The sequence below is a fragment of the Falco punctatus genome (assembly GCF_963210335.1).
Source record: "Falco punctatus genome assembly, chromosome: 4".
In the NCBI taxonomy this organism is placed as follows: Eukaryota; Metazoa; Chordata; class Aves; order Falconiformes; family Falconidae; genus Falco; species Falco punctatus.
In genome coordinates this window covers 59,621,433-59,646,216 of record NC_137583.1, presented here as the reverse complement: position 1 = coordinate 59,646,216, position 24,784 = coordinate 59,621,433, and the positions used below count along the sequence as shown (strand labels likewise).

The 24,784-nt window shown below is 47.3% G+C and overlaps 1 protein-coding gene across 1 annotated transcript; it reads right to left on the bottom strand.

Annotated features, from left to right (window-relative positions):
• Positions 1-1,697: 1,697 nt before the first annotated feature.
• HTR5A (5-hydroxytryptamine receptor 5A) lies at positions 1,698-24,696 on the bottom strand. The gene is made up of 2 exons (XM_080383701.1): positions 10,079-24,696; positions 1,698-9,123 (listed from the first exon to the last, which is right to left on the bottom strand). Exons 1-2 carry the CDS (start codon positions 10,814-10,816, stop codon positions 8,791-8,793), a joined length of 1,071 nt encoding a protein of 356 aa, XP_080239827.1. The 5' UTR covers positions 10,817-24,696; the 3' UTR covers positions 1,698-8,790.
• Positions 24,697-24,784: the final 88 nt, after the last annotated feature.

Genomic DNA, 24,784 nt, shown 5'->3' with positions numbered 1-24,784 from the left:
CCTCGATGCTGCGCAGACGTCCCAAAGCCCCTGGCTCTGAGCAACATGTATCACTGGGGACTCCAGCCAGCAAGAGCTTTGCCTTTGCATGGAATAGAAATATTAGATGGATAAAGGAGCCTGGGAACATTCAGTGCTAATCCTACTCTGAAGCATCTCAAAATTCAGAGCACTCGAAGGGGAAGGGAAAGTAGGACAGTGGATTCGATCTGGTTCAGAAGGCTATTGTAACAGCTGGAAAGGGGAAGGGAAAAGGTGTTTTCCACTTACAAAGGGATGTACGAAGCTGAGCATCCAAGTGCTGAACAACATGTACACGCTGCTCATTTTGCATAGTATTGAGACATCTTGCAAAACTGGAGGATACTTGCTTAGCTGCGGAGAGAGCACTTTCCCTTTCCTTCCACCATCTGCACTAAAGTTTGGGTTATCTGCGTTCTTTAGGTGCTTCGTTACCATTCAAAAAAAAAAACAAAACAAACAACACTTCCAAAGCATCTCATTGTCTGTATAAGGACCACATCTGGCAACAATCAAAGGGATATTGCTGCTCCCCCCCCCCCCCAGCATGGCAGCTGGCAGAAGAAAATGAAAGATAATCAGCCTCCCTGTGCCCTGCGTCGGCCACCCTCGAGCAGATAAGAGCACACTCAGCCCTTGACCTCACGTCTGGCCAAACAGACTCTTATCTTGCCACAGAGGAGCAGAGAGGTGAGCAGGCCAGATGGTGCTTTTGACCTCATCTTCTTCCCTGCAAGCCAGCCGAGTCATCTCGCTGTCTGCCTGCTGCCAAAGCCCGCGGCAGCGGAGCTGGGCAGAGCGCGCTGTCTGTCGCCTGCAGCTCCTGCTGCCCCATGGCCGCCTGCTCCTGTGGGACAGAGCCAAACCGCTCTCTCCTCACCCTTCTGCCCGGCCTCCAGAACTGCCTCGTCTCTTTCTGGCAGGCTCCAGGCTGCCTGCGGGTCCACATCTTCGTGTACGAGCTGGGGTACAAGTGCAGTGCTCTTCGTCTGCTCGGTGGCTCTGGTGCTGGGTGCATGGACGGGGGTCCTGCTGTGCTGCCAGGGCACGTGCAAGCCCCTCGGTAGGAAAGGGTGTCCTCAAAAACAACTCTCCCACTAACAGCACTGGAGAGGCTGGGGCTGAGACGATTCCCTCTTCTCCTGAAAAATGCCTCCCACTGTGAGCATCATGCCTGCTTTATGGTTCTGCGGTACCCAGAGCCCATTGCAAACAGACATTTCAGGGGGATGCCCTGGTGCAGCCCACCGGCTCCTAACTACCCCATTTGATCTGGGGCACAGCTCATTTGGTTGTTGACGGGGTTATCGTCACTATGAGCCCTTGAGTGGAGGAGCAGCCCCGGCTCTGGGAACACCACCCTGGCAGTGCACAGGGAACCAGGCTCCACCAACCCATCGGAGATCTCCTCTGGGCACCCCCCAGAGCAAGAAGGGAGCCAGGAGAAGCGGCGTGGGGTGGGAGCTGCTGCTCAGCTGGGGCTGTTGGCTGGAGGGGTGTGGGATAGCAGGGTGAAAACCAGCCCAGCTGCTCCACACCCAGATGAATTACCCAGTGCACCCCAAAGGCCAGGACACCTGGGGACAGGAGTCTGTGTGGCCAGGCCTGTTGCCTTGCACCTAAAGCTGGGGAAACCAGGGCATGGCCCTGTGTGGGACGGGCATGTACCAGCGATGCAGGTGGGTACCTGCTGTTTTGGAGACACGTGTGAATAAAAGTGGTGAAGAAGCTGATCTGCGAGCAGCAGCAGATTTGCTGTCAAATAGGTTCCATTTAAAGGTCATTTGCTGTGTTTTGCATGCAAACGCTGGCTACTTCTGGGGTTTTGGAAGGAATTTAAAGGGTTTATGCTACTTACACTCTTCTCCAGGTACCTTAAATGCTCATTCTAATAAGAAACAGCCCTGACACTCGTTTTGGTTGGCAACTATTAACAGCTTGTAAAGTAACCCTAGGGCTTTAGCCCAGGTAATGTGCTCTGAAATCCCCGGTAAGGCTGAGGTCTGTGCTGCAAAACTGTGGGAAGCAGAGGAGTGTGGCTGCGTGCCGCATTATCTCACCTTGGCGTCTACCTGCCTGCTTTTAAAAAGCCTTGGAAAAGCTTAATTACCTAACCGTGGGCTTGCAGTCTCTTTTTCTGTTCAGATTCCAGATATTGAGTAACGCCTTGTGCCAGCAAGTGTACTTGCACTTCGCATCTGCTCTGCTCCTCCTGCCTGCTTAATATTCACCGCGACACTGTGATGTGGAAGGTCCAAGACATGCGGCGGGGGCATCCTGCCTTAATGCACCTGGAAACTTTGGCACCAGGTGAGCAGCTGAGAAGAGAAAGAACATCACAGACCTGAAACTCCCAGGCAATTGTGCGAGAGGCTCCATATGCTCCAGTGCCTGCCGAAAGAGCCGAGTCTGGCACTGCATCAAAATTATCTCCCCCCCACCACCACCCTTGAAAGCAGATCTCCATTTAAACCATGAAACTACGTGACCACGAGGTCTGCTTTTCCCCTTTAAATCCTGCCTGAAGGAGCACTGGTGACCTGTGGGGCGGGATGGAAGGCTGTTAGCAGATCTAGAAGGGGATTGCAAGGTGATCACATTCATTTTTACTGCGGTGTATGTACCACAGGCTTTTTTGGGTTGGAAGCAGCCCTTTTTGGTCCAGCTGTGCCAGGCCAGGGAGCTGTTGCAGAGGCAGAACCCCGACCAACATGTGAACAGCTGCCTGATGTCCAGAGCACTAATGCAGCATCACAGGAGAGTGGTAGAAAGGTGGGACATGTGATGGACCTTAGCAAAATGAGACAGACCAGGTATGGTATAAGCTTTGGGACTGCCCAGCCAGGTGTCTTGTGATTCAAACATTGAATCGCGGTAGTCCAGGAAGCAGATCTTGGGATTTTGTGGCACCTCAACCGAACCCAGATACAAGGGGCTTTTCCTGACAAGTAGGGATGCTAATTTTGAAAGGTTGCCATCCTCTGTACCAGCAGCCAAGGCTGGTGAGACCTGTGTGTAACCACAATTCGCTGACGGAAAGGCACAAGGAAGGAGCACTGGCCTCAGGTTGCAGCCCTGAACTGATGGAAAATGCAGCTTTTCAGGCCAATGCTTGAACCAACCTGGGGACCTGGCCAGCAGCAGGTAATTTTGAATGATTTGAGATCTTCACCCTCTACAGCTGGCAGTGGGAAGGAGGCTGAACTGGGTAGGGTGGATGCCCAAGTCATGCAGAAGACATGTCATCTCCCAGAGAAGCAGGCAGGGCTGGGGATATATTTTTTCCCTGCAATTAGGGCTTCAGTGGGTTGGGGAAATTTATTCCCCTCCCTTTTGTGTTCCTGCAGAGATGATCAGACCCATGGCAGGCTCAGCCTGGCCGGGTTTGGTCTCACCAGCAGCAGGGAGGGCAGCTATAAGCAGGATTAGGGACTGGTTCATCAGGAATGCCTCCAGCAGAAATCTGAGGCAAGGGTATAGCTCCCGTTTTCTCCTTGCCCATCCTAGTGGCTGTCAGACAGCAGTGGTGGGGCAGTGCCTGCTCCATGGACCAGCCTCTGGAGCTGCACCCAGCCCTGCCTGCTCCTGTCCACCGAGCAGGCAGTGGATGTTCAGCATTGCAGAAGCTGTTGTTCTTACTGCTGAAACTGTTAGACAGAGAAACTAGAGCAATGCACTGGAGGATCCAGAGAAAGAGCCCATCTGTCTTGCTTTTTAGGATGATTAGGGAAAGTATTTGACTTGGCCAGCATGGGAAATTTCATGGCTGAGAGAATGGCAATGCCAAGGCTGGCTGCCTGGCAGCGGCATGGAGAGGGGGAAAGCAAAAAGGCAATGAACTGAAATCATAGCCTCTCCTCCAGTGACCAGAATAAAATCCACAGCCGGTCACAGCCTGTGCACAGGTAAGAAATACGTCTTCTTGTCCCCAAAATGCTGAACAGTCCCATACGTTCAGCTCCTGATGCACCCTGACATTGCCATGCCTCCCTGCCTGCAACACGGGTCCCATCCCACTGCTCCTGGGTGCACGCACAGCTTTCCCTCCTGCCAGGCTAAAATGCCCCCGTCCTGTTTGCATCCTCATTTCTCTGTACCAGTGACTTCATTTGCTGTATTTACACCTTTCCCAGTCCATGAGTCATTAGCAAATATTGGACAGTCTGAACCTCGTATTGGTTTCTTCTTCACTTTTTCATGAAAGTGTTGAGAGTTGTCAAATCAGATTCGTTACTGAGGAGTGAATACTTTATATCACCATCAGCAACGAACCATGCACCGCAATCAAAGACAGACATCAATGTGATTTATATTAATTATATTTATTTCCTGTAATTTTTTATTCATTGAGTCTTTTATCAGCTGTTACACATTTTTGCCAAGGATCAGTTTCAAGCTGCAAATCAGTAACAGTATTAGCCTTACAAACACTTGGCTTTCCCAGTTTGCCATTTTAAAATACTGGCACAACTTCTGCTCTCTTCCAGTCTTCTGCCACTTCCTCAGCACTTCAGTATTACTGAAAATAATGATGATTTAAAGAGCTCTTTGGCCACCTCTTAAATTCCATAAATATGCTGGTAGTTGCATGATGTTCAGCCGGGGAGGGTAGTGGTGGGGATGAAGATTTTGCCATGAATGTTTCACCCCACTATAACCATGTGGAGCATTGACGGTGCCCGTATCATGCTCACCGTGACTTCGCTGACTGCTGTACCAATGCAGGTAAAACAAGGGATGCAAGATTCAAACAGCGACGAGCCCCTCACCAGCAAAGCACCTCAAATCACTGCATGGCAAAAATCACTTTGACACTTTGTCAGTCGTGCCTCACTGCAGCAATCGCTGGAACTAATAGTCATTAATTACCTTTGTCAGGTGAAATTTCTCTAATTGCCTGCAACTTTACTTCCAGCAAACTCCCACTTCCAGCTGCCGCTGCCAGTTTAAAGGCCATGTCTCCGAGTGGTAATTTTTAGGAAAAGTCCAGGAAAATTAACAAGGGATGAAGTCATGCGTGGCCCACCTCTGGGTGTGCAGGATCGGTGCGTGTCCTGGAGTCACCTGCCTGCCCTGCCTGCATCGAGAAGAAAGGTCAGCGGGATGGGGGTGGAGGAGGAAGGTGGTTAGCCAACCTGTCATGTAATTCAAGGCCATTCTTTTGTGACCTTTTCTTCTCCTTAAAAAATGAAGGAAACACGGTAGCAGACTGCCTGCAGAGCTGCTGCTCCTTGAACCTTGACAATATGCATTCAGCATTGCGAGGAGGCATTCAGCAGGCAGCTTCCAGCACCCGCCGTCATTGCCCTAGCTATCAAGCTCCCATACAGATGTTCATTGAACTGTCAGAGCATCGAGAGGAAAATAAATTAATTGTAAGTGGAAGAAGGTTACTTAAATATTTTCTGGAAGTATTATATAGCCATAAAATTGCATAGGAAACTCAATAATAATGGGTAATGATGTTCTTCCGAGGAATTAATAGAAGCCCAATTTATAATGCTGCTCGGCATTCAAACCAGCGTGTTCCATCTTCCTGGTACATGATAAACATTTACTAATTAATCCTCACAAAGCCTCAGTGAGGCAGATCTCTTCACACCACTGGTTCTGTTTTATAAATGGGAACAAGAAGGTACAAGATAGATGCTTTGAAGCTGGTGTTGTATACGTCTTCAAACATGATTTGGGTCTCTGGGACCCCACTCAGCATCTGTGTGTGAATGCTGAGAGGTTTGTAAAAGGCATCAGAGCCAGGACTGGAAGTCAAGGTTTCTTTGTGCCCCTTCACTGTGCTTGGACCGTCGTGGCATGTTTCAGTATGATTCTTCAGCACAATTTCCAGAATCTTTTCCCTGCATGGTCATATTACATTGCAGAAATGGTACTTAGGAGAAAAATCAGTGGTCTTAAGTTTCAAGCAAGAGCTGCAGGAATTGGCCCCTAATGTAGCTGCTAATTATGTTGAGATTCGAAAGAACAAAACTTATGACCAACTGGAAGCTGTTATTTGCAGAAGATCAATATGGATTGTATGCGATGTGAGCTGTCAAATGTGGATGTAATTAACACCAGGATGGTGGACTGCCCATGACTACAGACAAATTAGAATTATCCAGTGCCGTTTTAAAATTCTCTCCTGTCTCCCTGTCACCGTTTAAGGCATAGCATGAATAAACACAGGGTGTAATGAAAGGGAGCTTCATCCCAGCACCGAGCCGCAGCAGAAGTAGGGGTATTCCCCATAGATTTCAGTTTAATTTTTGTCTGCTTACACAGGATACTAATTTGAGTTTGCAGTTGATTCCACAGCCTGTGCAAGGATCCCACACAACACAGATAGAGAATCTGCAATACTCATCAGAGAGCAAATAAAAATGGGATGGACACAGCCGGGACTGAAACAAGGTTGTGTAGACATGATGTTATGTGTGGAAAGGGGGAGCTGAAGTCCAACTTCCCAGTTAATCCATGCTTTACTGTTTAATGCGTTGCCGTGGTGGCCTAACAAGTTGTCTCCTACTTTCATGCACCACCAAGCTTAGTTGAAGGTCTGGCTTGGACAAGGAAGCATTTTTTCCAACTCATTTTTGGCTAAAGAGCCCTTGACATAACAAAAGTCAGTTTCTGAAAATAAAAACTCTACATCAGTGATGGACTGTCCAGAGAAAGCAATGCAACCTTTACATCCAGTAAAAAAAGAAGCAGCTCAGGAGTTTATTATAATTTTTGAAACGTCAGAGATGTCACTGGTAATACTTTAAAACATGTAACAAAGAAAGAAAATGCTCTTTACTAGCTGTAGAGAGACTGGTCCACTGTTAGTGCAGATCAGACACTCTTTCAGGGGAGTTAGAAGATTGCTCCCATCCCACCCATCTTCTCTTTGAATTAATTAACATCAAAACTATGCTTTTACAAGACAAGACATGCTAGATAAAATTCTGATTTGCCTGAAATCACTGAGAATTTGTCCATTGCTTTCAACGAAGGGAGGATTTCACCTAATATTTCTAACAGGCTTTTATAAAATAGTGTGGAAAAAGATCTCAAGGGCCATCCTATTCCTCTTGCTGCAAGGCAGGATCAGCCACATCTACGTCAGTCCTGACAAATGTTTGTCTAACTGGTCCTGAAAGACCTGCGACACTCGATAGCACTTTGAGCTCTGCTTCCATTTTCACCTGTCCCAAGATATAAAAAGGACTTTTATAACCAACTCTACCAGGATTTTTGACTGGTTCAGAGGACCAGTGACAGTTTTAACACCTGATGTCTCATGAGCTAAGTATAGGAAATAATCCTACCCACCCCCAGGGAACTTTCTCATGATTTATTTATGTTTTTCCCTTTTATCTCTTCTCTTTGAGATATCTGACATGAAATCATGTCAATCTGATTCCTATCTCATCTTTTTCTCCACTATTTCAGTTCTGGTCTGATTTCAGTGTCTGCCCCCTAAGAACCGATAGTTAAAACTAATGCTTTTCTTTATCTGAAGGACGGTCAATCTTCCAGCGGTGCAGTATAAAGTGCACAGTTCTAATTCTAGGAGTGAAATGCCAAGGACTATAATTTTGTTGGCAACATGGGAAGGTGGGGAGGCAACAGAGTGATAACGACCAGGCAGGACTGCAGCCTTAGCGGGGAGGAGCAGAAGGACAGGTCGGCAAAAGAAGAAATATTTCAGCCCAGTCTTTGCGGAAGAGCAGCTCTAAGGTTTTGTTATGCTTCCAGAATGAAACATCACTGGTCGTTAGCTGCCCTTTGCCTGCGAAGCAGTGCTCACAGAAACAAAGTGGGGTCTTTGCTTTGGTTTCAAGAAGACTTGAATCGCATTCAGAAATAGTAAAACACAGCTCCTCATTGACGGGCAATTTGAAATACACTCCTTGCACCCCCTGCAAACCACAGGAAACCCACCCCAACAGCTGCTCAAAATACATTTATGGTTTAGAATGGGAACCACAGACACAAAAATTAACATTTACAACTGATATTTCTGGAAGTAAAGGTCTGAGCCAGATGCTGACACATAGCAGCTGGAGAACAAGAGGTGTATTTCCCATGCATTCTCTCTCATTCCAGGGTACACCATGCATTAAGCTTTCACAATAAATATTTTTTTAAAAACTTGCTACATGGAATCCAATATCAAATAGCACAATTAATTATTGATAAAGCATGTGAGAAAACGCTTTGTACTTGGAGTCTGCTCTTAGCCCTTACTGAGGGTTTTATTCCCCAAATACAAATGCTTAACAGTCTCTACCAGGGAAAGACAAGACAAACAGCTTTTTCAACCAAGCCATAAAATATCTAGTTTCATACATAGTCACAAAACCTCCTGACATTAAAGGATCCCAGTTTTGCACGTGGGACAAAGTCAATTAATGCTGTGAGATACTAGCAGTGGCCAAGCCAGAGTTTCAGACATGACTTTTTTTGCCAGAAGACTCCTCTGCACCATTGCTGCCACCAAACAGAATGTCATTAGGGAGGTGGGAGGAAAGCGGTGGTGCGCTGGAGGAAGAATGCTGTGCTGCTGGCCAGAGAAACTCTTACATGCTGTTTGCAGGAAAAATAGCAACTGACCTAGAGGCTGGAGAGTCTGCGTAGAAACCGGGACTGTTGCTGGGACATACGACCCGTGGGGATGCGTCTTTAGCATCACCTCGGTACCTGTGGCTTTGAACTTCCTCAGGAATTTGGTAGGATTCATTGAGAGTTGAAATCAGCTTTCTGGGGCAGTGGGAAAGCTTTTTCTGCTCAGTGCTGTCTAAAGAATAGGTTCCTGAAGGCATTGTTGTAGTTTTTGTTGAAAGCAGTGTAGATGAGTGGATTAAAAAAGGAATTTGAATAGCCTAGCCATAGAAAAATACTCTTCCAAATGGGTGGGATGTCACAGGAGCAGAGGGGGTTGATGAGCTCTGTGATGAAGAAGGGGATCCAGCAGAGCACAAAGACCCCGATAAGGATGCCCACCATGAGGGCAGCTTTCTTTTCCTTCTGCTCTCTCCACGTGTCTCCCTCCGTCTGGAACGTAACGGTGGCGTGACGGACAGTGAAGACCATCTGCGGCTGCTGGGCAGCTTCTTTTACCTGCCAAACAGAAACACAAGTTGCACCATATGTGCCTCAGTCAGCTGATCCCACACAGCAGGTACGTGACCAAACTATGCAAGTGATGGCCAGAGCTTACGCGGGAACGCAGACCGCCCACGTCACTAATTGAGGGGAGGGTGGCTGTATGACCCTCTTCTGGGTAGCAGAGACTATTTTTAAGTGAGGCTAGAAACTAAAGAGAGTAAGTGACATCCGGGCACGTGGAACTGCTCACACAGTGTCGCAGTAAGATCATTTCCCCATTTACGATCAGATCAGTCAAACAGGCACACACCCACACGCCATGCACAAAAGTCTCCTTGCTTTCTCTGAACCCATTGACTTTAAGAGTCCTTGGTAGGAGAGGTGAGAAAATGAGCATACATTTCCTTCCTCCCCCCAAGAAGTCTTTGCAGTGCACAGTCACCGTGCCTGGGATGAACCGACACGATGCAGCCACGAATAGAAAGGATTTACAAGGATGTTCTGCAGGTGTTGCCTTCTGTGTGGGTAAATTCACAGCCTCCCCAAAGCCACAGCTGCCTGCCAGGTTCCCGTCCCCAGCAGGAGATGGGATCCCATCTATTCCCACCCCCACATGCCTCCCCACGGGAGGAACGGTGACCCCTTACTCACGCTCACCAGCACTGATTCAGCATTCCACGGGGGGACATCTGTGAGTCACCGCACGCCCACGTGGAGCTCAGGCTCGGAATCTGGCCCAAAGTTGCTTTAGCTACACCTTGCGCGCTCTCAGCTGGGGACTCGGAAGGAGTCAGAAGACTGGGCTTGCATGCTTCGCAGTCAACTTTCCCTTGAAAGCCTCCAGGATTCACAGGGCTTTGGCGGGATGCTGTTTGCTCACACGCTTTAGCTCTGAGTTTCCCCCACTGCTGCAGGGTTTGGCTGCTGCCAGCAGTAGACTAGAGCAAAATACAACAAGCTGACCTACCTCCAGGGCTTCTGGTGCAATGGGGGTGATGGAGTTACTCTTCCGTGATCCAATTCGAAACTTGGCGGCCTTGTAGATCTTCCAGTACACAAAGAGCACCACGCAGAGGGGCAGGTAGAAGGCGCCAAAGGTGGAGAAGATGGTGTAGGAAGGCTCCTGGCTGACTTGGCACTCCTCGCTGTCCTCTGAGTAAGTCTCTCCCCAACCAAAGAGCAGCGGGGCCAAGGAGATGAAGGCAGAGAGTGCCCAGGTGAGGGCAATCATGATGTTGGAGATGCGGCGCCGGATGCGGAGTGTGTACTCCAGATGGCGGGTGATGGACCAGTAGCGGTCAAGGGCGATGGCTGTGACGTTCCAGATGCTGGCAGTGCAGCACAGGACGTCAAAGGAGATCCACACCTGGCAGAGCGACCGGCCCAGCCGCCACCGCCGCCCGGACAGCTCGCGTACCAGGCTGAGGGGCATGACGAGGGCCGCCACCATCACGTCGGAGATGGCCATGGAGGCCACCAGATTGTGGGGCACGCGGTGGAAAGTGCGCACGCGGAGGATGGTGGCCAGGACCAGCCCATTCCAGAGGAACGTGGCCACCACCAGCATGGCCAACAGGGTGAGGACCAGCACGCTGAAGACGGAGAGCTGCGCCCGGCCGCCGTCCGGGCTGCCGGAGGACCCGCTCCGGTTGCCGGTGTCCGGCGGCATCTCGGCGAGGCAGCTGAGGTTGAGCGGGCGCTCCATGCGCCGGGCACCCCGGGCACCCCGGGCCGCGGCGGCGGGGCTGGGCGCTGCGCACTGCCGGGGCGGCGGGGCTGGGGGGGGGCGGAGCGCCGCCCTACCGCGGGCGCGGAGGGTCCGCGGCAGCCCCGAGAGGCGCCGGGCGCGGCGGCTGCTGCCTGCCCGCCGCCGGGGTCTTCATCCCCGGGAGGAAGAGCCCTGCGTCAGCCTGACGGCAGCCCCCGGCCCGCCCCGGCGCGCCAGCCCCGGCGGGCGGGAGGCGGCGGCTCCGCGGGCGCGGCGGGGTGCGCGGCTGCGGAGCGGGGCGGCGCTGGCGCTGGCGGCGGAGCGGCTGTCCCTGCGGCGGAGCCGGCGCTGGCGGCTGGCGGGGCTCGGGGCGGGCAGGTGAGTCCCCCCCGCCGTGCGCGGGTGCGGAGCGAGCGGCCTCTCGGCGGGCAGCGGCGCGGGGCTGGCGGTGGGTGCTTAGTCATTTCGGTGCGCGGATCGGCCCCGGGAGCCGGCGCCGGTCGGAGCGGGGCGAGAGCACCCCGCACCCCGCATCCCGCGGGGGCAGCCCCGGCTCCGCCCGCACCGCTCCGGCTCGGGGCGGCTTCGCCCCCCGCGGGGCGCATCCCCGTCAGGCGCAGAAAGTTCGCATCCCTGGGCGGCTGCGCCTGGGCTCGCCTGAAGGGGTGTTGGTGGGGTGTCACGGGCACCCTACAGCTCCCATACATGCTGGAGCCTGTGTCCGGCCGACCCGTCAGCGATGCGGGTTGCTCCGTGCGGGGGGGGGGGGGGGGGGGGATGTGGCAGGGGATTACGTCTTTGGGAACTTCCTCACTGGCGTTTCCTAACTTCCTAACGATTGGCGGGCCTTCGGTTGGGAAGAATCCATCGCTTGGCTGTTGTTACTAATGGTTAAATTGACAACGTGAACCGTTACTGACAGGTTGGAGCGTTTCGCCGGGTGTTACCGGGCTGTTGTGATGGGAGGTGGGATTCTGGGCCTCGCAGCGGCAGGCAGGATTTAAACCCAGCGAGCAGGTTTCCCCATGCACCGGCACCGTGCAGGGATGCCAGCTCCAGCCAGCGAGCCTGGGGTGGCATCCAGGCAGGGCTGTGCCAGTGCTGGCACCCAGCTTCTCCGGACGGTCCCGGGATAACGGTCCCAAAGAGCTTTTCAGTCGGAGCTGACACGTGATGTAAGAAGCTGGCAGGCGCTGGCATGGGGCTGGTAGGCTGCATCTTGGGGGGAGGAGGAGGGAAGGAAGGGCAACAGCCGTGAGAATTGGTGATGGTGACATTGTTGGTGAACAGCACTTTCAGGGAGTTGGGGGAGCACCTGGTGCACACCGTGCTCGTGGGGTACAGGGGGTAAAGCCACACCGGTGCTTTCTGCTGTCTCTCCTGAATCTCTCTGGACGTTTCAATGAAAAACAGCAAAGTAACAATAACAACGGCTAAAGAAACACTGTGTTTTCTGGTGCAGCTACTTGTGTCTCCATGCTACCAAGTGAAACACAAGGCAGCACATCCAAAACACATCCAGGCCCTTGTTTTGGTGGGCAGGGAATTTCCCCAGCATGCACTCATGCTGTGCACTGATGCTTGTCCTCAGAGCCGGGGAACAGGACCTGGCCTACTGTAGTTACTAGACAGATGTGGCCTTAGAGACGATACCATCATTTTGGAAATCTCTTGCCATCTTTTTAGGGGAGAGATGATGATTTTATCTGTCATACACATGAATACTGAGAATTTTGGAACAGGCGGGATTTTTACTCATGACTCAAAGGACAAACGGGGTTCGCAAGCTTTTATAAAGCTTCCTGATTTAAAATTCCTGGTTTTCAAGGTGCCAAACATCCTTGACTGTCATTCAGTCGATCAAAACACTTAGCAACTGCTAGGACCGAGAGCTTATTGTTGTGTGGGCCCTTCCCAGAAAAGCATGTAAAGCCCAGAATTAACAGAATCAACCACAAATTATGGACTACGTGCTTCTGAATAGATACTATTATTTTTTGCTTCAGGAACAAATAGACAGAAATTACATTTAAAGGGAAATGGAAATAAAATGTATTAAATCTGAGGAAGTAAAACTAGATTATGTTCTAATGAAAAATTATGATTATTTTCATTATCTTACTTACTGGACTTTAAAAAATATATATTAGCAGATTCTGGAGTTGAATGGGTCAGCTGAGTACTAATTTGAAATAGAAAGTGTAGACAAATACATATATATATATATACACACACACACAAAGAAAACATATACAGAAATGCAAAGGTGTGCAACTGGGATGGGAGAACCCTATAGAACAGTACAAGCTTGGGGCTGACTGGGTAGACAACATTTTGCAGAAGAGAGCCTGGGTAGCCCTTTGGGCAAGAAGCTTAGTCTGCAATGTGCCACTGCACATCCTGGAGCATCCTGGTCTATATGAGCAAAAGTGTGGCCGTCAGGTCGAGGGGTGTAGCTATTTCCCCCTACCCAAAAAACCTTGGAGTTTTATGTTCAGTTTGGGGTTCCTCAATACAAGCCACCGACTTACTGGTGGAAGTCCGGTGCCGGGTTATCAAGATGATGAGTGGACTGGCCTATGATGTATATATATAGGGAGAACTGAGTTTATCAGTCTTAAAAAGAGAAGGTTAAGGGGAAAATCTTAGTGCTGTCTCCAGCTGCCTCAGGGAAGGATGTAGAGAGGGTGGAGGCAAACTCTTCTTGGAGGTCCATAGCTATAGGGCAAGATGCAATGAACGCAAGTCACAGCATCTGATACTCCTATTGGAATTTAGGAAATAAATAATCACTTAGAGACTGGTCAAAGACTGAAATGGGTCCAAAGAGGCTGTGAAATCTCCATCCTTGGTGATCAAAATTCAGCTGGACAGCACTGTGAGTGACCTGATCTAACTTTGAAGTTGGCCCTTCTTTAAAGGGGGTTGGATTAGATGATTTTCAGAGGTCCCTTCCAGCCTAGATCGTTCCTCAGTTCTGATTCTGCAGTCTTTAAGCACGTTGCCTGAATGCACCAGATTCTGGAGGTGACTGAATGTTGTTATTTTTAAGGACAAAATGCTCTTTACTTTACACAGATTAGTAAGACCACTGATTTCCTCAGAACTGTTGATATTTGTAAAGTGAGTGGAAGGCTGGAATCTGTAGCGAGTGGATAATGTTTGTGGAATGATCACATCTGTGAAAGTCTCTGAGAAACGGATCTACACTACAAAGTCATGTTTATCTCACATCCTCACTGATGGAGCCAGAGGAATTAAAAAATAACAGGACGTCCCTAGATTTAGCAGGGTTCCCTCCAGTAGAGATGTTAAATGCTGCTTGCTACTCAATACCATTTACTGGAGGTACATTCCCATTCAAAAATATGTAGCGGATGGTTGGAGGTTTGGAGGGAATTCCCAACACAATCAGTGCCACCACCTATGTGCACATCCAAGTAGTATCTGCTCTTGGGGGCCAGGTGAATGGCCTTATATTGTGAATCTGCATGCAGGTCTTTTGAACCTCTGTTGTAACTGGCAGAAAAGGGAGAGGAGGTGGCTCAGGAAGTGTTTTTGCTGGGCATAATAAATGAATGAATGAGAATTTCAGTCTACAGGGTAGGCAGAGCTGCTAGGTTAAACAAGGATTAAAGGAACACATCTACTCGCTGTATGTGTGAGCCAACACTGAAAGCTCTGCTCAGTTGCCAGCCAGACTGCTCAGTAAGTGTGCGTCCTGTCAAGGCAATCTCTAAAACTCAGGTAATCGTCACTTAAATTTCATTTAACATTTGTCAGCTCCAGCTCACGCTTATTACATCCAGACATGCTTTTTTGAACACACTTGCAGGCCACCCACTCCTCTCCTAGAACAGCAAAAGGTTCAAACGCAAACACAGTTAAAGCGCACAGCCTGTGAGGTTGCTCTCACACCCTCCGAGCCCATCCACACTTCTGATCTCACTCTAGTCTTCCAAACCCGAGATCTTCAGAGACGGCCAGTATCAGCACTGGGGTAGACTCTCCTGATGCCCCACCTCTGGCTCACGTGTCGTGGCAGGACTGTAGTTTTGGAAGCGGGGAGGGGAATGCTGAACCAGAGCTCTTCAGGGACACACACCAGCTTTTCTGAAATTCATCTCTTCATCTAATTCATCCCATAAAAGCTGTCTCAGGTGCAGGGTAGCAGCTGTGTTTGGGAGGGAGACTGGGTGATTCCCCTCAACTCCAGTGGTCCGTGGCAGCGTGCATTTGGGAAATAGGCAATCAAGGTTCAAAGCATTGCAGCTCAGGCTACGAGCTTGAATTGTGATGCTATGTGTCTCACATAAGCATTTCAACTGCCAAGCAGCTGGCTGTTTTGGGTAGCCCTTTCAGGTTTCTGATGTTGAAGCTGGTTACTAATTGCGTATTTGCTGGAGCACAGACTTACCTGAGGTTTTCTAACATCCCAACCAAGTGCCGCAGCAACTGGAAGATGGAGTCCGGCTTTCTCTCCCAGTAACGTGTGATTACTTACTGCAAAGTGGAGCAATTCCTACTGACTGAGAAGCAGAGATTAATCCTGCTGTCAGTAGGACACTCAGCAGGATTGGGGGAGTATGTTGGAGCAGGAACAAGAACAAGGGGGACCTGAGTGCCCCACATCTCCAGAGTGCCCAGTGACTGACCTGTTTGCCAAACAGGGTTCTCTTGCTCCAGATCCTTATGAGGAACTTTGACAAATCTCTCTGTCTTGGGGCAGAAATTAAAACAATGAGCTAAAATCCTGTTGTCTGTTTATTTGTAAGGCTGGAAAACTACTCCTCATCCTCTAGTGGCAGGGCTTATTTGGTTTAGGGCATGCAAGCCTTCCTCTAGGAATTGTCACCAATTGTGTGACTTCAGCAACATCACTAAAGTATTGTTTAAATCTGCAATAGGAACAAAGCAGAACAAGAACAAAAGCGTATCTGTCTTGCCTAAAGCTTAGTCCTCCCTTATGTAAACTCCCTGGTAAGCATCTCAGTCCTTGTGCTTCTTGAATTTGGCCACAATCTATTACAGAGCTGGTCTAAAGGCAGGATGGACTCTGGTACCTTGCACATTACTGTGTATGCCCCAGTAAATGAACTGCCAGGAGTGCTGGTCTGTCTTCTGCCCAGCGTGAATTAACTCCTGCTGGAATTAAACCCTTTGTTCTTGTGTAGCCAAAAACATGTTTGTGGTCAAAGGACCAGTGGAACGTAACTTGATAAAGTCTTCGGGCAACTCCCGCATCATTCGCCACTGCAGTTAAAGTTGCACTCTGTGTAAATAAATGAAATGTAAATACTTTTATCACTTCTTTCATACCTTAAGGGGCAACATTCATCATTTGTGTAACTGCAGGGGAGTCAACAGAGTTATGCTAGGTGTCATATTGGCTTTTAGTCAAAGGTGCTTTACAGTGAGTAGTGATGACAGTAATGCAGTAGCTTGGAGCCTGCCTCAGGGGGTACTGCCCTCATAAGACATCCACAATTTTCATTTATTACTCTGGTGATAGCAAATACTTAACACATATATACACCAGCGCCTGTCATCTTCCTTACCTGTTGTCAGTCCCGGAGAAGTAAGCCTTTCTCTGGACTCTGATGGACTTGGTCTCTGCAGGTTGCTTACAAACCACAATAAAAAATTATTTGTATTTCTGTTTTTTTGGTTTTTTTTTTTTTAATGTTTAACAATATGAAAATATATTAGGCTTCTGGGAGTACACAGTATCCTGCAGTTCTGTGAATCATCTAGAATAGCAGGTCTATAGGAAAATAAGAAACTGTGTGGGAAGACTAGGTAGCTCTAACTTAATACATGAGCTTTGGCAATCAAAGCTGCCAATGCAAACTATCAGGACTCTGCCAGGGAGACAGATGGCACGATGACAGCAAATGGATGGGTCTCTAAAACTCAATTACCATTTCAGTTCAGACCCTTTTTCCATATGCCAAGTTGTGGAAGAGATTTGTTTATCTTGAGCTTTATGCATTTTGGCAGATGATTTGCCCAGGTGTGAAGCTATAGGGAAGGCTGTGATAGTGTCAGGCTGAACACAAGTTTTTCTGTTGTGTGTTGTTTTCCAGGTTGCCTTTCTTCTTCCTTGCAGGTGGTAGGTTTTTGAACCTTTATTTACATAAATACATCCATAGTCTAGAACTGTTGTTTCAGAACTCCAGAGGCAAAAAGTTTTAAGACCCGTTTACCACAATAAGAACAGAAATTGCTCTAAAACACTTTCCCAGACCAGCAGTTCTTCAACTCTTTTTCTTACATCTCCTTCTATCCCCATTCCACTCCCTTTGGCTCCTTGGCAGTGTGTTCCCATGCCCATGTTTTCCTTGGTTGGAGTACCTTATTCCCAATCCTCCATTAACTTTAGCATTCCAGGCTGGTTTTGTTATTGCCACTGATTGGCAATATGTGCAAAAATGTCAATATTATGTATTGACAACAAAATACATGCATCATCAAAGGATGTCTTTTCTCAGTGGTGAGACACTGGCCCAGGCTGCCCAGGGAAGCTGTGGCTGCCCCATCCCTGGCAGTGCCCAAGGCCAGGCTGGACGGGGCTGGGAGCAACCTGGGCTGGTGGGAGGGGACCCTGCCTGTGGCAGGGGGGTGGGAACCAAACGATCTTTGAGACCCCTTCCAGCCCAGCCCATTCTGTGATTCTGTGATTGATTCTGTGATTCTGTGGTTCTTCCACTCCAACAGCCTAATTTCTTTACAGGCCTTTGGTTGCTGCTTTCCTCCCTGGAGATTTCTGACCAGCCACAGCCACATCTCCACCTGCCAGAGGAAGCACAGGCACAGGGGTACAGCTTTCTCAGCTTGAGTGTCGCTGATGAGTGTCTCGGATTCACAGTCACAGGCTGTTTCCTTCCAGCTGTGGAACATTTTCCTCCCCCTGATTATTCGGCATACCTATATGTTTCCCTGCCCCTGCCTGCCCACGTCATCCAGATCAGCAAAACTGCTGTTAATTTAAGTAAGGCCAAATTCCCAGTATTTACAAGCTGTGCAACATGGCAGGTCATTAGAGAAAATGGGAACGCTGTGGAAGTTTACTTATTTATGTTTCATATCTTTGTTGCTATTGAAGCGAGTGAGAGGCTCATCCAAATGAGAGGAATTATTTACAAGTTAGAAAAAGTCAAATGGTAGGATATGACCACATATTTTCTTTCTGCAACTAAAATGATTCTGCTCCCGTGCCTGTGCAAGAAAAGTGTTTGCAGGCGTCTCCTGTAGGCTGACAAAAATCTTCCCTCTTGATCACAGGCAAGACAGCAAACTTTTCCAGCTATTTGAAAGAGACGGCTGCTTTTAAAGGACCCCAAACATAATTTCTCTCATAGAATTTCGCAGTATCATGTTACAAATGTTTTATTTTGGTTTCTTCTACCACAGCAGTGTCTTCTTGCTACTGCTGTAAAATTCTCTGAACTCATGGGATGAAAGTGATTGTATAAATGTGTCTAAATGTCTCTCTCTTTCTCACAAGGGTTGTTATTAGTGGCATCATTATTTTTGACAACCAGTATTCACTACTTTGACAGCAAAATGTTGCCAGACTCTTCTTAATTGTCTAGCAACGCATTTTATTGTAAAATAGCTTAGTTTTCTTCTGCCTGCTGGTCTGTGAGTCAAAGTGGGTAGACTGTACCTCCGAGGTGGTGGCCTGGTGGTTTGTGAGCTCACGCTCAGCTCCCGCAACGTGTGACAGTGGGAGAATGCTCAAGCGAGAGCTGGAGATGGGGAAAACCGACCCAGCAAGAGCGGCTGAGACCTGCATCTCTGAATTACCCCGGGGTACCACTGCGTGCCCACCCTTGCCTTGTCCCGAAGTGAAGCCACCAGGCTTAGAGGGAGCTGCTGGCACCTGCAACTAGCGCATTTTTCCTTTCTTCTCAGACCCTCCCCTTCCACCGCTCTTCAGGTGCCTCCAGGTAGATGCAACGTATCGTGTAGTTCTTGTCCCTGCAGAGATTTTAGTAAGTGATCTGAAAGGCAAGGGACCCGGCTGGCCTTTTAAGCTGGTGGCTTCTGTAAGTTCATTTTCTGTAGCTCCTTTTTCTGCCTCTTCTGTGGTTGGTTGCCTTCTACTTTCAAGTTTCAACTGTATCACAGTGGATTCAAACTCAGCTGCTAAAGGAACAAAAAAGGTGACTTCCCAATCAGAATTTCACTGTAAATTTAGCAAAACCCTCCCATTTTGATACCATTGAATTATTCAGGGTCTCGTATGAGCATACTTCACGGGCTGTCTTCGTAAAAGAAGGTATTATCCATCTGCATAGAAGATGGCTCATGTATTACTTTAAAAGCTGAATATCATTTGGGAAACAAAGAAATCACTATGTTTTTTAAAAGGACTCCTCATCTGACTTGATACATCTTCAAAGCTTTCTGGGCAGACTGTCAGTGTCCTTCTTCCTCCACACATTTCACCATCTTCACTATATGTTAATGCGTCTCTTTTCTTCTGTGCTTTATTGAGCACTGGAGGAGTTAACATGGTCAGCTTTTACAACATCACCACTAGCAACTGACTTGGCAGTTGAGTTATAAAAGTGGTTTTGTAATTGTGACCAGTAATTAAATAGAAAAATGAGAAACAACCACTTAATGTTTTCATGTTTTAAAGCCTTTCATCCAACATGCACGCATATGACATCTCCTATCTTTTAGCTTTTACTTCTAGCACTATTCTCCGTTTTGCAGAGCTGCCCACACACGTGTGCTCCCCATCCCTCCTGTTCTGGTTACACTCCAGCCAGTCTGGCTGCTGGTGCTCTGTCCTTCTCCTGCCATCTCCCCTTCTGCAGCACGGCCGCACCTCCCTGGGATCTGCCAGTGGAGCCCAGGGCTTGCTGCCTCGTGAGGAAGACGCACAAAGACAAATGGTCCCTGCCACAGTGCATGTTCTCTGTTCCAAGGAGGTTTTCTTGCCGCTTTTTTGTTTTTATGACAGCTGTGACTGCAAGGAACCATATATCCCAGTGTCTTTGCTCCAGATAATCCCTCCTGCCCAGTGAGAGGCATGCCCTGTTAAACACTGCATTACAGCCTCACATTAATGACAAGGGTTACGAAAGAGCACCATGGGTCATGGAGAACCACAGGGGTGGTTTGCAACCTTGCAAACAATTACTGATAAACACCCAGCTGGACTACTTTACACAGGTGAGGTTTAGTGCAAGGGCTTGGGTCATGTAAATGGAGTTAGCCATCTATAGTGTTTATTAGAAAAATTTATGGCAGCTGCTTTGTGTAAGCATCAGTGAAATAGGTGAGGAAATAGATTTCCTTAAGAAATCTATGGCTCTGGGTGTATCTCTTCCAGTCATTTCAAGGAGGATTATTATTTGAAAATGTAAGAAGATTTTTTTGCAAAACTGAACTGTCTAAAGTGTTGGTATCTAAGTCATCTGAACTGCTTAGTAAATCTCAACAAGACATCCCTATCTGAATTAAGCTTTCTTTTCTTTATCTGAATAACAATACTCCTATAGTAGCTTTTATATCCTCTGTCCTTCAGAGTGAAGAGAGACGTGGGTGAGCTTTTGCTATACAAAAGCAAGACCAAACAGTCTCCAGGGCATGTTCAGTAGACAATCAAGTCAGCCTATTATGAGAAATTACCCTCTGCAAATTGAGATACAGTAAATGATGACATATATGCTTCTGGTTTTGTCAATTTAACGTAAAGAGGGTTAGATTCACCTCCCTGCATGGCTCTCTTCCTTCCATTGCCCTGAAACAGGAGTTCACACAAAAAACTAGTGAGGGTTTGTAACCTTTTGATGCTTACCAACTGGATTATTTATGAACGTGTGAGTCAACTCTGGCTTGTAGAAGAGCCACGTGGTAGCTAGGCTGTGCTGCGGGAGGCAAACCTCCCTGTATCCTGTGATGGACCTAAATATCTGCATTGATTAGATCCCAGTTTGGTGCCTTTATCACTTAATCGTTATGAACACTGCATGAATGATAAATTATTAGCACGTACATATAAAGCGTAAAAAGTGTACAGCACAGCACGGCAACTAGATGATAATATGTTAGCCATTGGAACGTGCCCACTGGGTTGTTTTTCACATGGACTTGTTTCAGGAGCCCATCCTCATTCACAACTGTGTTTAATTTCAATTATGTGCTTTAGTCCTGTCAAAATGAGCAGGGTTTGAGGGTATGATTAAAGCTAAGAATGTGATTTTGGAGCATCCCTGACTCAGAGACAAAGCTTGGGAAAATTGTCACAAAATATGGGAGGCAAAAAAGCTTAGACTGTAGAGAAATGTAACTGTGGAAATGTGCCTTCCCTTTTAGGAAAAAAAGAATAGAAATGTATCCAATTCTTTGAATGCAAGCAACACTATGGAGAACACTATCCTACACATTTAGAATGAGTTAAATCAATTGACAGCTATCCAGCCACAGAGAAAAATAATGGAATTGTAACTGCAAACAGCAAAATGGTTCTGCCTAATAGTTAAAAATCAGTAAGTGCCACTGTGTCTAATAAAATGTAGATCTCATTTTCTGTTTGTTATGTGCATCGTGAGATAACTGTTCAAGTTGAAAAGTATAAAATTTTGATTTAATTCACTGACATTTTGGATACAAGAGGGTCAGGTTGGTCTTGTAACAAATAACAGCTTGGGGCATATGGAAAGGAGTGTAATTGAAGATAAGGCTCTAGCAAGATGAGTGGAAAATGTAATAGAGTTCAAGGATACATTAAACAAACGTATCCTGGCCTCCACACTGTAATCACCTACGTGTGCCATAAGGCAAACAGCAAATGTAATTGACTCCCTGAAGGAAGATCATTACAGCTTTGGTGCTTGCTGCCTCATGCCATGATTTCTTCCATTTGCAACACTGAGAATTCAGACTTAGCAAGTCCTGGGACCCTGAAGCTGCTCTAATTTATATAGGGAATGCAGCAAGCTCTACAGAAACCCAGAGAAGCTTTCAGTGGCTTCTTTGAGGGCTAAACCAGTATCCGAGTGTCTACGCAGTGTCATAGATTAAAAATGACCAACACTGACACGGATACGGCAGAAGCCTCAGGGATGAAGGAGGGGGATGGTCCTTTAAGCACATGGGAGAGCTAACAAATTCAGGCTGTAGCATGCCAGAATCGATAGAAACAGCTTCATCATAGCCTGGCATCTTGAAGTTCAAAGTGATCACATTTTTTTTTGCGTGTGATATGACACTTTTCCCTTTTCCCCAATTCCCGGGCAGTTTTAACCATATCTGACTGGGCTGTAGAGACATCAGGGATATGGTAGGCGTGAAAGACCTTGCTAGACACTGAAGGAGCCACACTGTGAACTTAAATCTTATTTGGCCTCAGCCAGTTCATGGAGGAATTAGACCTTATCAATTCCTAGACATAAATCAGTTGTAGGCTTTCTTGAATCAGAGAACTATCTGTTCATATTGGGGGAGCCTCAGCGTATCACTGAGCATGTCTTTGAAGTAGCGGGAACATTTAGGGACCTTCAGAGCCTTTATTTCCCTGAAAGCCTCCTGGATGAAAAAAAAAAAAAAAAAGACAGTTAGAGCCAGGACTGCCCTGAGCGTATAAGCAGTATGCCTGCATTCATCCTGAGCTTAGCTCTAATGAGAGAACTATTGACAATGAACCTGTTTCTTTGAATCCAAACTCCTGGTTAGTACTGAGTAGTTGAAATCATTAAAACAGACTTACTCTGGATAGCAAATCAATAATTCTTTTTTTTTTTTTTTTTTTTTTTTTGCATTGAAGAGTGGCAGACAATTAGGGACTTGAGTAACAAATGTGTTACTTCATAATGTTTTGTGCTTGGCATAGGAAAAAGGCAGAGGGTTCTAGATCTTAATCTCTAATTAATTAAGCTGCTGCTAGGTCATGTTAAAACCATTGATCAGCTAAGAGCAGTAATGGATTCTTCATCTCTTGATGTCTTCAGATCAAGATTTGATATCTTTCAGGAAGTTCCACTTTGACTAACCAGTCACTCAGGATACTCAGCTCAGAGCAAGAGTATTTTGGATTAAATTCAAGGGCAAATTATAAGAAAGGCTGACCAGAAGACTTACTGGTTTCTTCTAGCCTCAAGGCTGTTACCAGAATGTCATCAGACATTTTTCAAAGATGTCGGTGTTTCATTTGAAAATATGTGAGAAACAGAAATCAGGTTCCATCCACAGAAAAAAGAAAGTGGTAGTCCAAACTGGCAACAATAACTACTTGCCTGCACAGCACAGTTACATCCATGTGTAAGTACTGGGAGCCTCCCAAAGCTGCTGCCACCGGTATGTGTGACAAATGCAATCAGCTTCTCTGTTTGTACCGTATCACAGGCAGATCAGTACATATATCTCTGTGTCTGTCTGTAAAGATGTGTAGGCACCTGTCTTTTCGGCTACCCTGAAAACACTGCTCTAAGCTTCAGCATTGGGGAAAGCGATAAAGAAGACATGCTCCCAGACTGGGCTGTTTTTAGAGAAAAACAATGGAGTGATCAATTCTGCTCCCAGTGCTCCATGTGAACGGTTAATCTAAGTGACCTTCTGGCCTTACACTCTGTTAGTTGGAGGAACTGCTCCAAAGTTGATGGAGTTGCTGTGAATTTACGTCAGCCAGGGAAAGCTTCCCGGCAGAAATGTTTTTCGTTGGTTTTAGCGCTGAGACACCGTGGCTACGTACAAATTTCTTTGGTGTCACGGGCAGCCAGGCAGGCTCGCGTAGCTGCTGCTCTCCATCTCCCACTCCATGGACACTGAGTCACTGCCCACGCTGAGCCGGCACCAGGTTAACCGAGTCAGGAAAATCACCTGCGGACAAACCAACTATTTTTAATTGTCTGTTTTCAGCAAGATCAGCCTGGGTCACCCCTGAGGCACTGGAACTCTTGTGTGAGCATCGTAATGCAAAAAGTGCAAAGGCAGAAATGAGCGACCAGAACCAGGGAAGGTTTTGGGGTGGATAAAGTCAACTTAAATGGGATTGCAGGTTGGAGAGTCCAAGTTAGCAGCAGACAGCTAGTCCCACCTCAGCACCATGGAGCTCTCCTTTATGTTGCTTGCAGAAATCCAGGCTGAGGAAGGGGAGCAGATGATTAGCTTTCAGTGAATTTGGCTCCACGTTGGTCAGGTAAGAGTCACAACCTGTTTGAGAGGAGCAACAGAAATTTGGCAAAACCCACCCACCCACCCAGGCTGCCGTGGCAAGGAGGGAGGAAAGCTGCCCCTCCTAGAGCTGCAGTGAGCCAGCAGAGTAGCACAGCTGTGATGGATGCCACATACTCAGGCAAGTGTCCATTCCTCTTTCTGGATAAGCAAAACATTTAACTTTTCTGGACAGCATAAAAAAAGAGGGCAATGTGATGTAATGTTTTTATCAGCACAAATTTAGGGTTTTTAGTCCTGAACACAAAGCCATAAATGAATAACAGAGATCATCTCAGAGAGGTACCCAAGCTCACTCTTCACACTCTTCTGTAACATACTCTGGAATGCCACCAATTTCAGTTGCCTTTTTCTGCATTTATGCATTAATAATGTAAAAATAAATATGAGTGTTAGCATCCTGTGAATCACGTATTAAAGATTTGGCACAAATAATGCCAAGCTTGTTCCTTTCTAGAAAAACTCTTTTTAGTAACTCCAGGTTTCATTAACTTTTTTTCAAGCCTGCATGAATGAAAGCCTTGGCTTAAAGGAAAATTTCCATTCTCCATTGTTTGGCTGATACATTTTATCCAAATGGGAAGCCCATCAATGAAGGAAATCTTCACAAGCTACAAAGAAGAGCTATGGGGATAATTACCCACCACACTTCATAAACATCTTTTCTCAAACTCAGAAAATGTACAGAAATTCTCCTGAGATGCAAAGAATGGAGCCTATGAATTACGGCATCGCATTTTATTTGTGGCAAATTATTTGTTCTTGCCCAGAGCA